General features: G+C 39.4%; 1 protein-coding gene across 5 annotated transcripts in view; it reads right to left on the reverse strand.

Moving 5' to 3' along the window:
* Positions 1–15645, reverse strand: part of ANK3 (ankyrin 3) — a 332342-nt gene that overhangs the window by 185661 nt on the left and 131036 nt on the right. For all 5 annotated transcript variants that reach the window (XM_047825329.1, XM_047825328.1, XM_047825332.1 and 2 more), the window contains exon 8: positions 1879–1977. In XM_047825329.1, the coding sequence (XP_047681285.1) occupies positions 1879–1977 (99 nt within the window). The remainder of the gene's footprint in view (positions 1–1878; positions 1978–15645) is intronic.

The following is a 15645-nucleotide window of genomic DNA, read 5'->3' on the forward strand; positions in this document are numbered from 1 at the left end:
GCTCTATTCAATCTCCTTCCCCAGTCAGACAGTCCTCTAGGGGTCAACCTTCATCTTTCTTCACTCCTCCTCTCTAGAAAGCTGGTTTCTTTTAAGGTACATACAAATTTTCAGGGTCAGTAGTTATCAGGAAAAGGAAGCCCGGGTGTCCTGCTAACTAACTACAGCTGGGCTGTTCTTGGGTCAGAGCACAGGTAGTTGACTGCCTGTCAGCTTCATGAGGGTAAGGACAGTGTCCTGCAGTCTTGCTGTATCTGCCCCACAGTAGGCCCACTCCGTAATCATTTATTGCTTGAGGGAACACACACAGTGAACAATAAATGAAGTAGTAAATCAAGGAGCCACAGGAATCGAATGCAGGTTACCAGGCCAGTTTTGGAAACACGGAGATCAGGATTCTTGTGAGGAGGAAGCACGGGATTGCGGGGGCTACAATGGCAAGATAGGGAAAACCACCCCAAACCCTCAGAGAGGGGGCTGGGTATAGTGAGATCACCTCTCCGTTAGCCTCACTCTTGCTCGCATCTTGGAACAAACACAAGAAGTGTTGGACAAAATAATCCCCTAATTACAAGTTTAATGCTAACTGGACCTGTGAGTTATATAAGCAATGGCTGTGACCTCTTTCTGGTCTACTTTTTGCAACACAGTTTACAAACATTAGCTTGATCACTGCAATAACCTTCAAGGTGGCCATTAATTTTCTTTATTTTCAGAAAGAGAAATTACATGCAGAAGGTTAAACAGCCTACCTAAGTCAACTGGCTAAGGTCAGCATCTGGGATTCAAACTTGCTTCTGAGTCTCAGTTCTTTCCTCTACCCAAAAGGCATTGCACCGAATAAGCAACATGCCAAACACCTACCCAGACAGCTTTGTATTTTTTTTTTGATTTCTAAATTGTGCTAAAAAACACACAAAATTTATTTCCTTAACCATTTTTAAGTATATATTTCAGTAGTGTTAACTGTATTCACATTGCTATGTATAACATTTCCAGAAATTTTTCATCTTGCAGAATTGAGTCTCTATAACTTACTAAACAACACTCTCCATTTCTCTGCCCCCAAAGCCCAAGCAAACACCATTCTGCTTCTGCTTCTATGGTTTTGACTACTCTAGAAACTCCATAAAAATGGAATCATGTAGTATTATACTTTTGTGACTGTCCTCTTTCACTCAGGATAATGTCCTTAAGATTCATTCATGTTGTAGAATGATAGGATTTGCTTCCTGTTTCAGGCTTAATAATATTCCACCATCTATATACATTACATTTTGTTCATCCATCATCTGTCAATCGACATTTGTGTGGCTTCCATCTCTTGACTATTGTGAACAATGCCGTGATGAAGAGGAATGGGCAAATATTGCTTCAAGATACTGTTTTCCATACTTGGGGGTAAATACTCAGTAGTGGAATTGCCAGATGGTAGGGTAGTTCTAGTTTTCATATTTTGAGGAGCCTCCGTACCGTTTCCCAGAGTAGCTGTACCACTTTACATTTGCACCAGCAGTGTACAAAAGTAGACCAATTTGTTTTTAAATAGAGTAACTGTCAGTTTTAGTATTAAACTGACCAAACAGCCCAGCCTATCAGGTCAGGTAGTGATTACATTCTTAAAAATGCAAACTCGACTAAAACTCTAGACCTTAAGCCTTAGTTTTTATAATTAAAACCATACGCCATATAAACGTGTTACAGACTTATACATGTCGATCAGCATTCCATTTTGGGACAAATACATTTAGAATCATTTTCTTGGAGGCTACAACAAATGAAGTAAAAGTGAAGCCACTGTTGAACCAGTGTGAAGGTATCAGGGGAAGATTACTATTCCTGAAAATAAGTATAAGCATGCACACAAATTGCACTTACCCTTGTTTTGGCATCGATTTTAGCTCCTCGATCAAGCAAGAGTTTTACCATATTGGCATTTCCTCTTTTTGATGCAACGTGTAAAGGCGTGATGTCATTCTGTAGAAGAACAGAAAAAAAGGACAGTTTTGGTATCTTCAGTTCAACTGAAACATTGCTTCCCCAACTCCCCCCCAACAGGTCCTCACTTTTTTATTTACTTTTTTTAACAACCATTGTGAACAGAATGCTTCCCAACATTTCTCTCTGACAGTAATTTTACTCAGTAGACTCCCCTCTCCCTCCAAAAGGGATGAATTTTAAGGAACACATTCTGAAGGTGGGTTCAAGTTTATTTCACTTAGCTGCAGTGACTGATGGATGAGATGGGGTCTTTTTTGGTTTTGTTTTGTTTTTTTGTTTGTTAGTTTTGCTCTAAAATTTTGCACCGTTAAGTCAATGTGTTTTCCTGCAAATTTGTGTGATACATACTGGCTAATGTGTGGTTGACTTAGTGGCTGATTAAGTCAGCCAGACTCAGTTAAAGGAGTATGGTGCTCAGCACCATCTCTGGGTTCATATGAGCACAAGATATCAAGGAAAAACAATAGTTACGCAAAGTGGAAAATCAGTCAGTACTGTACAAAGTCACAGGACTTCCCATGCACGTGGGGCTAAAGTGTGTTTGCAGGCATTTGTTAGCAATCTCACAGAAAACTGTTTTTTTTTTTATTATTACCATTGAGGAATAAACATATTGTTAGGACAATCTGAAATTAAAGTCATGATACTCAATACCACAGGTCTTTCCCCATGCATCTTACAGGTGTTATGATTGTTTCCAGACTGTCAGGGAAATATGTGTATGTTGTGAGAACATTCTCTATGCTGGCTCCTTATTCCTTTGTAGCAACAATATGGATTTTAGGTCCGTTGTTCACCTAAGTTAATTATATGATCAGTGAACTAGGCTCCTATGGGGTTGTATTTTTGCCATTTGATAGCAGATACAACATAATAGCTACCAGGCATTGATTATTTCCTATATATTAGGCACTGTGCTAAACTCTACTATCTCACTTAATTCTCATAATCCTCACAATGCCACAAAACAATCTGACTTACAATGTCCATTTCATACATGTACAAATAGCTGGAAAAACCAGGATTCAAATTAAAATATGACTCAAGCTTATGGTTTTTTTTAAACACTATAATGAAAATTTTCAAACAGATACAAAGTTTGAGAGAAAGGCATGAGTTTTATGTACTCATCACTCTGGTTCAATACTTATCAACCTCTTAGGAATAGTATATCTTCTATACTCCCTACTACTTTTTTTTCTGGAGAAGTCTGAGAGAAGGAAAAGAAAACCCTAGGCATCAAGGATTTTTTTTTTAGCAAATAGTCACAATACCATTACCATATTTAACAAAGTAAAAATAATTCCTTCATAACACTAAGACCCTGTCAGTGTTCAAATTCTCCCATTATGTCCAGTTAGCTCAGTAGGGTTGTTCAAATGAGAAGATCCACACCTGCATTAGGTTGAAATGTCCCTTAAGTCTTTTAATCTCCATAGGTGCCTTACTCCACCTTCTTTTTTCCATGACTACTTATTGAAAAAACTGGATAATTGATCATGTAGAATTTTCTAACTTCCATGATTTCATCCTCATGGGGTGTTATTTAACATGTTCTTTTTGCCCTGTACTTCCTATAAAGTTTTTTAAACATTATAAACTATAATGCTGTTAGCATTACATTCTCCTATCCGCACTACTCTTTCCCTCATTATTTTTAGGTGCTGAAGTATCAAATGATTCATTAAATGAAAGAAGAAGAAAGAGATCTCAGTAAACCAAATTTGCATCAGTAATGCTGGTGGGAATACACAGGATGAATATCATTGCTCTAGACCAACGGTAGGCAAACTTCTTCTGCATTGGGCCAGATAGCAAATATTTTCAGCTTTTTAGGCAATATGAGTTCTATTGCAGCTATTCAACTCTGCCATTGTAGGGTAAAGCAGCCATACAAAATATGTAAAGAAATGGGAGTGGTTGTATTCCAATCAAATTTTATTTACAAAAACAGGGGCACCTGGTGGCTCAGTTGGTTAAGCATCTGACTTTGGTTCAGGTCATGATCTCATGGTTCATGGGTTCGAGCCCTGTGTTGGGCTCTGTGCTCACAGCTTGGAACCTGGAGCCTGCTTCAGATTCTGTGTGTCCCTCTCTCTCTGCCCCTCCCCTGAACATGCTCTGTCTTTTTTTCCTCTCTCTCTCTCTCAAAAATAAATAAATATTTAAAAAAAAAACCTTTATTTACAAAAACAGATGGTAGGCCAGATTTGGCCTAGGGGCTGACCTGCTGTATACCTACCAGCTATGGCTGAAGGTTTCAACTGTGTGTAACAGTTTACAAAAGAGGAAGTAAAACTATATGCTGTACATTGTGTATGCTCTGGTCCCCTTTTGCTGGCAGAAGGACACAAACTTCCTGATGGCTTTTTAATTGTCTTGCTTGTCTCCATTGTGGGTCACTCCAGTGACCCAAGCATCACAGTGGATGAATTCTTGACCTGAGACAGCAGGTGGAGGGTCAGGTTAGGTCTGTAGGAGACATGGTCTACCAGGAAGCTTACTGAGCCCAGAGTGGGATATGGTGCTAAGACCTCCTCCCTTCCCCGCAGGAGTCAGGGCTTACTTACTTGCGATTTCCCTTTAAAATTGTGCCCTTGCCTGGTTGAGAAGGATTTAATTAACCTCTATTACAAGTAGGCTAATTTTAGTGAGAAGAAGACTCTACTTCTAATTTTGCTCTCTTCCATATTCATGTACTCTCTCATACAGTGATGCATAGATGTCAAAAGTGTGCCTTGAAAGTCTAACTCCCACTTTTTTCTACACCTATCTGGCCCTTCCTAGAGGAATATTTTATATTTCTATAGCACTTGAAAAGTGTTGTAAAGGGCTTACACTTATGTAATTTCATTTTACCTTCGTGACACTCTATTGAAATAAAATCACTAACCCTATTTGACAGATACATAAACTGCAGAATAGAATTGGTCAGTAATTTGTATATTAAAAGACAAAGAATTAGAGGCAGAATCAGAATGATAATTCGGTTTTCTAGATCCTTGTGCAGTAGTATTTTTCAGTCAGGGATCATAATGCCTCCATCTAACAACTATTGCTTCTCTCTATAAAATGGAGCTTCTGAGTGAAATACATATTTTTGTATTCCAGAATCTGGTAGTGACTGCTTCTGACAATTTGGAACAAACTGAAATGAAAGTGGTACCTTTGGGCCACTCAATGGGACATTTATATTCTGATTCATCAGATAACTAATAAAAATGTTTTATGCCCTACTATGCACAAGACTCAGTGCTGCATTTCCATTATATAAGCGAGGAACAAAATTATGGATTCCTAACATATCAAAAGAGCCTACTGGTATTAGAGATGAAAATGCTTATTTAAGAGAACCCTCATTTGCTGCTTGTGAAATGTAAATTTACACATGCTTTCTGTGATGCAATTTGGCAGTATATATGAAAAGCCTTCAAATCTAAAACCACAGACACAAGGCAGAGGTTGGCTGCCATAGTCGAAAGGGCAGGAATGTTAAGAAAGACTCAGCCCTGAGGCCCAGGCACACTCCCTAAGACTGAAGCCGAGACAGAATGAAAGAACCCTCAGTCCCAGCAGGAGCCTAGCATAGAGTAACAAGCAACGGTAGTCAGCTGCTGAGGCCAGACAGGAGCTTCGCGAGAGACATCTTCATGCTTCAGGTGTGCAGGGAGAGCTGAGGATGAAGCACCAACACCACCTAAAATTTTCTACCCCCCTCCCCACCCAGCCACCACCCTGAGCATAAGGGAGTGCAGCTCTCCTCCAGAGGAAGCTGAAGCCTGTGGTACACTCAAACAAAATGTAAACTTTTGACTAGGCTCAACCTTCCACATTTATAGCCTGACAAACATGTGCCCATATCCAAAGATACTATTTACCTTAGTCACTCCTGCATTCTGTCTAGTGGAACAGTGAGCTACAGGCATCGAAAGTTAGGGGATTTCACCAAAGATACGGGGTTTCAGTCAAATAGAAACCCTTGGTAAGAAAAACCACAATATAAGAAACAATTCCTTTGCTGGGCTCATCACCAGACTTCACACAGCTGAGGAAAGCATCAGTGAACTTAAAGATATGTCAATATAAATGATCCAAACACAAAGAAAAAAAGAGCGGAAAAGAAAACCGAAACCTAAGGGATGTGGGACAGTACAAAACAAATGAGTTGAATAAGGAGAAGAGAGAAGATGGGGCAGAAGAAATACTTGAAGAGACAATGGTCAAGAATTATCTCAAAATAATGAAATGCATGAAACGACATATCCAAAAAGCTTGGAGAACACCAAGCAAGATAAACTATAAACCAGAAAATGTCACAATTAGACACATCAATCTAATTTCTGAAAATGAAAGATAAAGGGAAAATTGTGAAGGTAACCAGAAGGAAAAAAGGACATATTTCATATAGAGAACAAAGACAATAATTACAGCCTCAGAAATTATGCAATGCTGAAAACGTAGTGGGCATCTTTAAATACTGAAAAATAAACACTTGTCAAATGAGAGTTCTATTCCCAGCCAAAATATCTCCTAAAAAATTAAGGAGAAATAAAGACTTTTTAAGATAAACAGAAGCTGGGAGTCCTCATTACCATCAAACCTGCAATACAAAAAACATTACAGGAAGTTCTTCAGGCAGTAGGAATATGATACCAGACAAAGCTTAGACCCACACAGAGAAATACAGAAATGGCAAGACTGAAGGGAAATATAAAAGATAATTGATTATCTAAAGCAGGCACTGTAAAATGAACTGTGGGCTCTACAACATGTGCAAAAGTAAATGAGAATGATCCTGTTCTCATGTGTAAAGTGCTATAACTTTGAAGGTAGACTGTGATAAATTAGTAACACACCACAAAATATATTATTAAATAAAAATATGCTCTCACATTTATGCATAAGTATATGTATACACACATTCTAAAAAAGCTGTAGAGATATTGACCCCAATGTTAATAATCTCTCCCTCAGTGCTGCGATTCTAGATGATTGTTTCTTCATGCTTTCCTAATCCAAAAATAAGGATTAATCTTTACTGTGTTTCCTAAACTATAAAACTGTCCTAGAAATACAAAGATTTTTCATAATGAGTTTAGGGGGTGGGGAATTCTAACATTACTTCAATTTTATTCCTTAGTAAGCATGTCACTGGAAATGAGAAAACCAGACCATAATCATCACTCTTCTTCCTGATATATGATGTTGGGAATGTGCCGTATCCTTTACTAACATATATGTTTTTATCTGTAGAATGAACATAATACCTACAGTGCCTCCACCATGGGGTGGCCAAGAGCAGATATGAGATAATTCATGTCAGAAGGAGGAAGGAAACTCACAGGTATTCCATATTACTTATCTCATCCAACCCACACACCAACTCTAGAAACAGGTACTATCTAATTGCTTTTGTTTTTGTTTTTGTTCTTACAGATGAGGAAACTAGAACAAAAAATCAAAATAGCTTTCCAAAGTCACAAAACTGTCATAATTCGCTACCCCAAAGTTTATGCTTTTTTCACTAGAGCAGATCATGCTGTCCCTGAACTTCTAAACAGTATAACTCTAGGACCGATTCTTACCAGTAGAGCATTCCTGCAGCACCTCATAGTGTGCCAGCAGATAAAGAGAACACTGTGGTCCAATACTACAGCAGTTATGAGCTAATACTCTGGAGCTAGACCACTTAGCTTCTAATCCCAGATCGACCCCACACTAGCTGCCTAACCTTAGGCAAGTTTATTTAATTTCTCTGAATCATGGATTTGTTATCTATAAAATTAGGCCAATAATAGTTCTATCATATAGACTTGTCATAAGGATTGAGTTAGTAAGGGCAGTCTTTTTAATTTTTTTTTTTGAGAGAGAGAGAGAAAGCACCAGTTTGGGAGGGGCAGAGAGAGACGAGACACAGAATCCCAATCAGGCTCCGCACTGTCAGCTCAGAGCCCGATGTGGGGCTGGAACTCACAAACTGCAAGATCATGACCTGAGCCAAAGTCAAGAGTTGGATGCTTAACCAATTGAGCCACCCAGGGACCCCAGGGTAGTCTTATTTTAAAATTTATTATTTATTTAGTTGTTTATTTTTAGGTGTGGAGCCTAATGTGGGGCTAGATCCCATGACCCTGGGATCATGACCTGAGCTGCAATCAAGAGTTGGACGCTTAATCGACTGAGCCACCTAGATGCACCAATAAGGGTAGTCTTAACAATGTTTCTTGGCATTTAGTAAACATTATAAAAAGTGTTAGCTATTATTATCTTTTTTATTATTTATCATATGGACATTTAAAAATGGATGACATAAACACATCTCACATGGCAGACCTGAAGTAATGAGTGAACTCTAAGAAGGTGCTAAAGGGACAGTTCTTAGGGCCGACGCAAGGGGTGTTGGAGACGGACAGGTCTGCTCAGCACAGTTCAGCCTGTGAAAACCTCAGAAGGGGTGTGTCTGGAGTAAGTGGAACTGGGGGGGGAGGGTGGAAGAAGGGGCATAGCAGTGGCTGATAGAACATGATACACGTGACAGAACGTGGTAGAAACATGGGAAGCCATACTTTTTTTTTTTTTTAACTTCCAAGGACTTGGAAGAAACAAGTACCTTTCTTGGGAAATGGTGGAATTGCTGGCTTTTTCTTTCTTCTCAGCTGTTTCTGAAGAACCTGGCTGAGGTAGTGGCCAAGTTTCTTTATGAAATTGTCACCAAAGCCAGATTTTTCCCACAACTTCCTGAAGTGAAATCAGAGCCCCTTCCTACCTTGTGATAAATGGCAGACTTTTCATTCCATTTAAACATATAAAGGGCAGTAGACTTCTGATCCCCAGTCCCCTCTCCTCTCTCTACTTTTCTGTAAACATGTCTGGGAGGTTCTCACTAAGTAGAAGAGCAGGTGGATGATAGCACTCACAGTCTTTTAGATAATGAAAAGTTAAACAATATGACCATTTTAGTTTAGTTCCTTGACATGGTCCCAGTCAAACACAAATTCTAAAACAATTAAATATTCAACTGAGAGGGAACCCTCCATGACTGCTACAGCAGTCATTATTAAGATGACTACCATTGTTAGTTAAAGTCCATTTTCCTCTTACTTCATGAAGTTTTCCTTAAATGAAATAGGTCTTTTTAGACAAAGTCTTTTCCTCTTCTCCAGTTTTACTAACAGCAACTTTTCTCTTTCTGTGATTTCTGGATAAGGAGATTAAGTCCACACAGGTCTTGCTGAGACTGACACTGAAAAATACTGATGCTATCGACACTCCCACCTCACTCTTCCCACAGAGACTGACCAGATCCTACAGGATTAGACATCGGGAGATGCTGGGCTCCCCAGGAGCAGCAGCAAATGCTTAGATGTTTGATGTCTGCTATAAAACCAGGCTCTGACTATTTGGATCTATTCTGCTCTAAAAACCTCAGGCAATTTATTTATGTTCTTTTAAGGATAATATGAAGCTGTTTATTGTTAATACTGTTAGAAGTTTTTACTTGGATTAATAGCAGATCTCTCATCAACAATTTAGATAAGACTCTGCCAGGTCTCTCTCCAGCCCACCATCTCCTTTTGTTTAACATTTGTTTAACATTTTGATTATTCATTCATCTGTTAATGGACACTTGGGTTCCTTCCACTTTGTGTGTATTGTAAACAATGCTACTATGAACATGGGTGTTTAAATATATCTTCAAGACTCTGCTTTTAATTCTTTTGTATTGAAGGAGTGGTCCTACTGGACCATAGGGTAACTCTGTACTTAATATTTTGAGTAACTTCCAAACTCTTCCATAGTAGCTGTATCATTTTACATTCATCCCACAAACAAAGGACAGGGTTCCGGTTTCTCTAAACCCTTACCAACACTAGTTTTCTCTCCCCCGCCCCCTCTCTCTCTTTTTTGATAGAAGTCATCCTAATGGGTGTTCAATGTGTACTTTTAAAATATATCTTTCAGGATACATTTCAGAGTTTCCATAATTCTATGAACAGTCATGAATTTTTGACCACCAAAAGCCTTTTTATTTTATAAGAATTTGTTAGAAAAAAGAATTCTGCGAAAAAAAGGCACCTCTTGATTTAGACCAAACAACTCTTTGTTTTGCAAAACAAATGAAATTAAAATGAAAAAAGGTATGAATTATTAGGCTCTTATTTTGGCTGGTTCTATGAGATACATCTCATTTAATCTCTACAACAATCCATGCATGCAGTAGATGCTGTTAGTTCAGATTCTCAGGTGAGTAGGGTGAAACTGAAAGGAGCCTCAAGTCACACAGTGAGAAAAATGCCTGAGCTGGGATTAACCTAAATTTTCTGCTTCTAAAAGCTCTGCTGGCCTTGTCCAGGGGGTCACAAAGGAGAAACCATATCCGGATAGTGAGTCTCCCCTTAAACTTGGGCAAACATCAGTTGCAGCTCTGAATCCAAGCAGCATAGTCTCCATACTGAAAATGCTGCCGATGTGCAAGTTCCAACCAAAAGAAAACAGCATATCTCAGAGCTAATACAAATATGCAGAATCTAAAAGAGGGGCTAGTTCAGCTCTATCATTTTAAATAAGAACTCATGGGTTTCAGATTTCTTTAAAGGTGTCACTATTAGTACTCATTCAAAAGTAGCCCTCCCTGTTTTATAGTAAAGAAAGCCCCTCCTTGCTTGCGATATCTGGGCAGAGAGGCTTATAGTGTTGAACTGAATGGGGTATCAAAAGTTCAATTACAAAGTAATCGGCTGCTTTCTGTACATTGAGGAAAGTTGTTTGAAAATTCTGTAATTCTTTAACATTAAAATAAGTTAATCTAGCAATATTAGATTTCCCGTAGTGTTTCTAATGAATGAAGTCCACCCCTTTTTCTAACACCCTACCATCCAAGATTCTTAAAAACAAAACTATTAAGGGGCTTTACAATGATACATTTGCCACACTTCTATATCATTTCTGATAAATCTGGAATAAAATTCATCTATTTCTGTGTTAAATAATTTTCTTTCCCATCCAAAAAGTAAATCACTCTTATAGGCTTCTGAGATGTAAGTTAACTTGAAATTGTTAGTTTCTCAGGTATTCTGCCCTCATTTGGTCTTTGGACAAACCAGATCCTTGCTTGGATAAATTAGATCCTTGCAGAAGTTTCAAACATGTCAAGGAACGAAAACAAGGTCTTTGAAGTTTTTAAGGAAAAAGCAATTGGAAAAGAAGCAGTCCTGGCATAAATGGCCTTATCTGTGTGCAGTGCACTTGTCCTGACATGGTGCTGCTCTCAAAGGACCACGAAGACCTCGGCCACTCAGGGACCAATATCACAACCCTCACGGCCACCCAGCCTCTGCAGGTGCCAGCTGATGGTCACGCATGAGGCATATTAAAATGGGGCAGGTCTGGATCCAAATCCCTGTTATTCTATTTTACTCACAGTAGGATCTGGGACAAGTGACATTGTGGGATCTCCGTTTGCTCATCTATTCTTAAGGCCTCAAATGGTGTGCTTTACATAAAAGTACTTTGTAAACTGTATACAAAATGTAAATTCAAGGTTACATTATTAAGATGTTATAAAGATAGTTATTATAAGCCAATGAGTTACTAAGAGTTCTGTGGCTCAACTTCGGACAAGATTTTCATAGCACGGCCTCAGTCAGTATTTTCTTTTTTTGTGTGTGTGTGGGGGGTCAAGATCTATGCATTTTATTTTTATTTTTTTAATATTAAATATAATTTATTGTCAAATTGGTTTCCATACAACACCCAGTACTCATCCCAACAGGTGCTCTCCTCAATGCCCATCACCCACTTTCTCCTCTCCCCCACCACCCCCCATCAACCTCAGACAGTATTTTCTTATCGTGCCTTATCAGAAGAATCACCCAAGGAATTTGTTAAAAACACAGATTGCAAAGCCCTATCCGAAAGGTACTGACTCCGAATATAAGGGAACAGGAGGCTGCTGGCCAGCTGGGGACACTGGCTGTGAGGCTCTGACTTGGAGGCAATGAAAAAGTGGGTTTTAATTTTCAAACTCAGAGGAACTCACTCCTTGTAGAGACAAGCTCATCTTGTATTTCTTCTTACCGGAAAATGGATATTATACCTTTTTGTCAGAAAGCCATTAAGTTTCTACATATCAAGAGTTCATTTCAAACCATGATCTTTCAGGATTCAAAAATGCAGAAGTAATAGAGGTAAATAAAATGTGGGGGAGATGGGAAGGCATTGTATTTTAGAATGAACTTGATGATTTGTTAGTTTTTAGGTTAGCTCACCTCTCAATTTAAATGTTCTCAAATGTGTAATGGGATTTACTAGTAAATAAAAAAAAAAACCTTTTAAACTCCTTTTAAAAAATGTATTTAATTCACTTTGTGGCTCTGGCACAGGCCGAGAACACAATGCCAGCTGAGACAAGAGAGGCTGCTGTTGGTTCTGGTTTTCTTGTGATGATCCTGGATTCAGTACAAAGCCCAGTACATGTGGCCTCCAATATTAGAATAGTATGAACTACATAGTCTGAGTATTTTTTCGGGTCTGATTTGAGTGTATTTACTTTTTCTTAGCCCAAGCTCCACCACCTTAAAGCTGTGTGGCTTTGCACAACTTATTTAACTGTTTGCTTCCCAGTGTAAAATGGATATCATACCCACACCTCACAGGCTTACTGTGAGGAATAAATAAAATCATGTATAGGAAGCTTATTATAGTACCTCATACCTAGTAATAAATGAAAGCTGTTACCTAAGTTCATTTTAACTTTGTATAAGTTTTGTCCACTTCATATTGAAAGTCTCAATAGTAAGAGTTGAAAAGAACCTTAGGGTCTTCTGGCCCACCTACCCTTAGGGGTATGTCACTGGGAGAAACTCAATGCACTGACTGAGCATGACCTTCCGGGCCCTTTTTCTCCATCCTGGGATATCCCACCTCTCTACCTGCACTGTAAAGAGATGTTCAATCCACATGTCTCAGGGGGTATTGTTGGCATTTTGGTTGGGGTACTGTTCTTTGCATGGGTCTGTCCCCATCGGAGAAGATTTAGCCATCCTGGTCGTGTCCTGCCATTCCAGCCACTATGACAATGAAAAATGCCTCTGCAAATTTCTAAATCTTCTGTGGAGAAGGACAATCTCCCTTTTCCTACTGAGAAACTGTGGATGTAGGAGGACTCTAGTGAAGTCACCTCTGAGGAGAGGCACATCAGACCCGAGGTTGGACAAGCTTCTCCTTGAGCACAGTTCTTTTCCCTATGTGACTGGAGCCAGCCACAGCTCACAGCCAAGTGTCCTCATCTCCCCTTCATCATGTATGTTCTAACATCTTAAACACCACTGCCACCATCCTACTTTTCCATGTAAGGTCCTGCAATGGCTTGTAGACAGAGATTGGAATGGTGATTACCAGGGGCTGGCGGGCTGGCATTTAGGGAGATGTTACTTAAAGGCCCAAACTTGCAACTAGTAGATGAATAAGTTCTGGAGAGCTAATGCACAGCCTGATTATAGTCAACAATGCCTGTCTGTGTCTAGTCTCATTTCACATTGGCAAGTAGGCTTCCACCTCCATTTCTTAGACTTCATTCTAATCCCTGTGTTTCCAGCACAACTTAGCTCTTCAGTTTTTTCCCAACTATGCTAGCCAATGCTGATCTCCTACCTGAACTTGTTTTCTTAAACCTCCTCCATTGACTTGAGAGAGAGCCAGTAAATGACTGGTCATGTTTCTCAAGTTCATCCCTTTGCAACCTTTGGTTCTGCTCCTGTCCTAAGCTCTTCCCTCTAGGTGCCCTTTCACCCTTTCTGCACATTCTTCAAACCACCAGAGGAAGAAAGGAAAGATTTTTTGTCACAGAAGAACTACAGTGCTCAGGGGCAGCCCAGGGTGCATTTGAGGGCTCATCCAAATGTGCTATCTGATGACAGTGTGGACAGCGTTCTGAATGTTGAGCAGAGGGGCCCAGGAGCCCTTCACCGCTGTTTGCACTCACTGGAAGAAATGAAAATTCTACAGCTGATGAATAATTCTCTTTTAAAGTGCAAATGAATAAAGGGAGCTCTGCCAACTCCTACCTTAATAGAACTTTATTTCACGGAATTTTAAAATAGGATTTATTCGGGTTGTTTAAAAATGTCCTCAGAGCAACAATTCCAGAGCAGCACTGCAGGAAGCAGGGCACAAGTCCAAAGAGGAAAGCTGACACAAAGAGAAACATGGACCTTCCAATTTCTATGATCTAATTAGAATTCTTACTGTCTCAAACAATGTCATAGTAATCGTTTCTTAAATGATTAAAGGCTGACCTTCTCATGCAGATAAACACCACTGCAGGGTAAATCCAACATTGTGGGAAGCAACATTTCTGACTGCCTCTAGAAGTACTCTAGAGAGCTGCCATGATGCCACTTGCTTGACATATGTCATGCTTTACATATAAATGTGGTTTACAGTGATGGGTCTCCTCCCAGACGAAAAAAGTAATGACAACCTCCACCACAAACATGGCTAGGGTCCTTGTCCATGTTTTGTGGGTCAGGCACTGTGCTAAGCAATGTATAATGGACCATCTCATTCAGTCACAGTGACATTATGCACTGGGTGCCATTATTGGATCCATTTTATGGATGATAAAGCTGAAGCATAACTAACCTGCCCAAGAGCACACAAAGTCAGCCACATTGTTAGTATGGGACCCAGCAGTCTAGGGTTCCTTTAAAAAATTATATAGGGGGCGCCTGGGTGGCGCAGTCGGTTAAGCGTCCGACTTCAGCCAGGTCACGATCTCGCGGTCCGTGAGTTCGAGCCCCGCGTCAGGCTCTGGGCTGATGGCTCAGAGCCTGGAGCCTGTTTCCGATTCTGTGTCTCCCTCTCTCTCTGCCCCTCCCCCGTTCATGCTCTGTCTCTCTCTGTCCCAGAAATAAATAAAAAACGTTGAGAAAAAAAAAACATTAAAAAAAAAATTATATAGGATGGGTCCCGGCTGGTTCAGTCAGAAAAGCATGAGACTCTTGATTGTGGGGTTCTAAGTTTGAGCCCCACATTGTATGTAGAGATTATTTAAAAATAAAATCTTTTCTAAAAAATAAAAAAAAAAATATTTAGTTATTTTATAGGAGATTCTCCCTTGATGTGACAGTCAGGAAATAAAATGAAAAAGGCAGGAGGGAGATTGCATAGCGTGCTAGAAGAATCTCTCTGTACAAGGTGTATCTCTCACCACTCTATCCTTGGCTTATTGGTTTTGTTCCTCCTGATGTGTTAATGTCACCATGGCAACAATATCATGGTTGATGCAGTAGCCGCATTGCTACTTTCCCATAATTCACATTCCTTTGCTAATGCTTCCAAATCCCCATTTTCATTCCAAAGGTGGTTTATATAACCCAATTTTTAAGTCTTTGTCTTTAATGCTTCTGAACCTGTACTAGGATACAAATCTAATTTTCTCTATCTTTGAAAATATTTGTCAATAAAAACGAATGTGTTGTGTGTGTGTGTGTGTGTGTGTGTGTGTGTGTGTTAAAAGAGTTAACAGGACTGTTTGGGGTGATTTTTCTCTTCTTTCATTTGCTTTGTATTTCATTTTATTTTATTTTATTTATTTTTAAAGTTTATTTATTTTGAGTGAGAGAAAGAGAGTGAGAGGGTAGG

The sequence above is a fragment of the Prionailurus viverrinus genome, chromosome D2, assembly GCF_022837055.1.
Source record: "Prionailurus viverrinus isolate Anna chromosome D2, UM_Priviv_1.0, whole genome shotgun sequence".
NCBI lineage: Eukaryota > Metazoa > Chordata > Mammalia > Carnivora > Felidae > Prionailurus > Prionailurus viverrinus.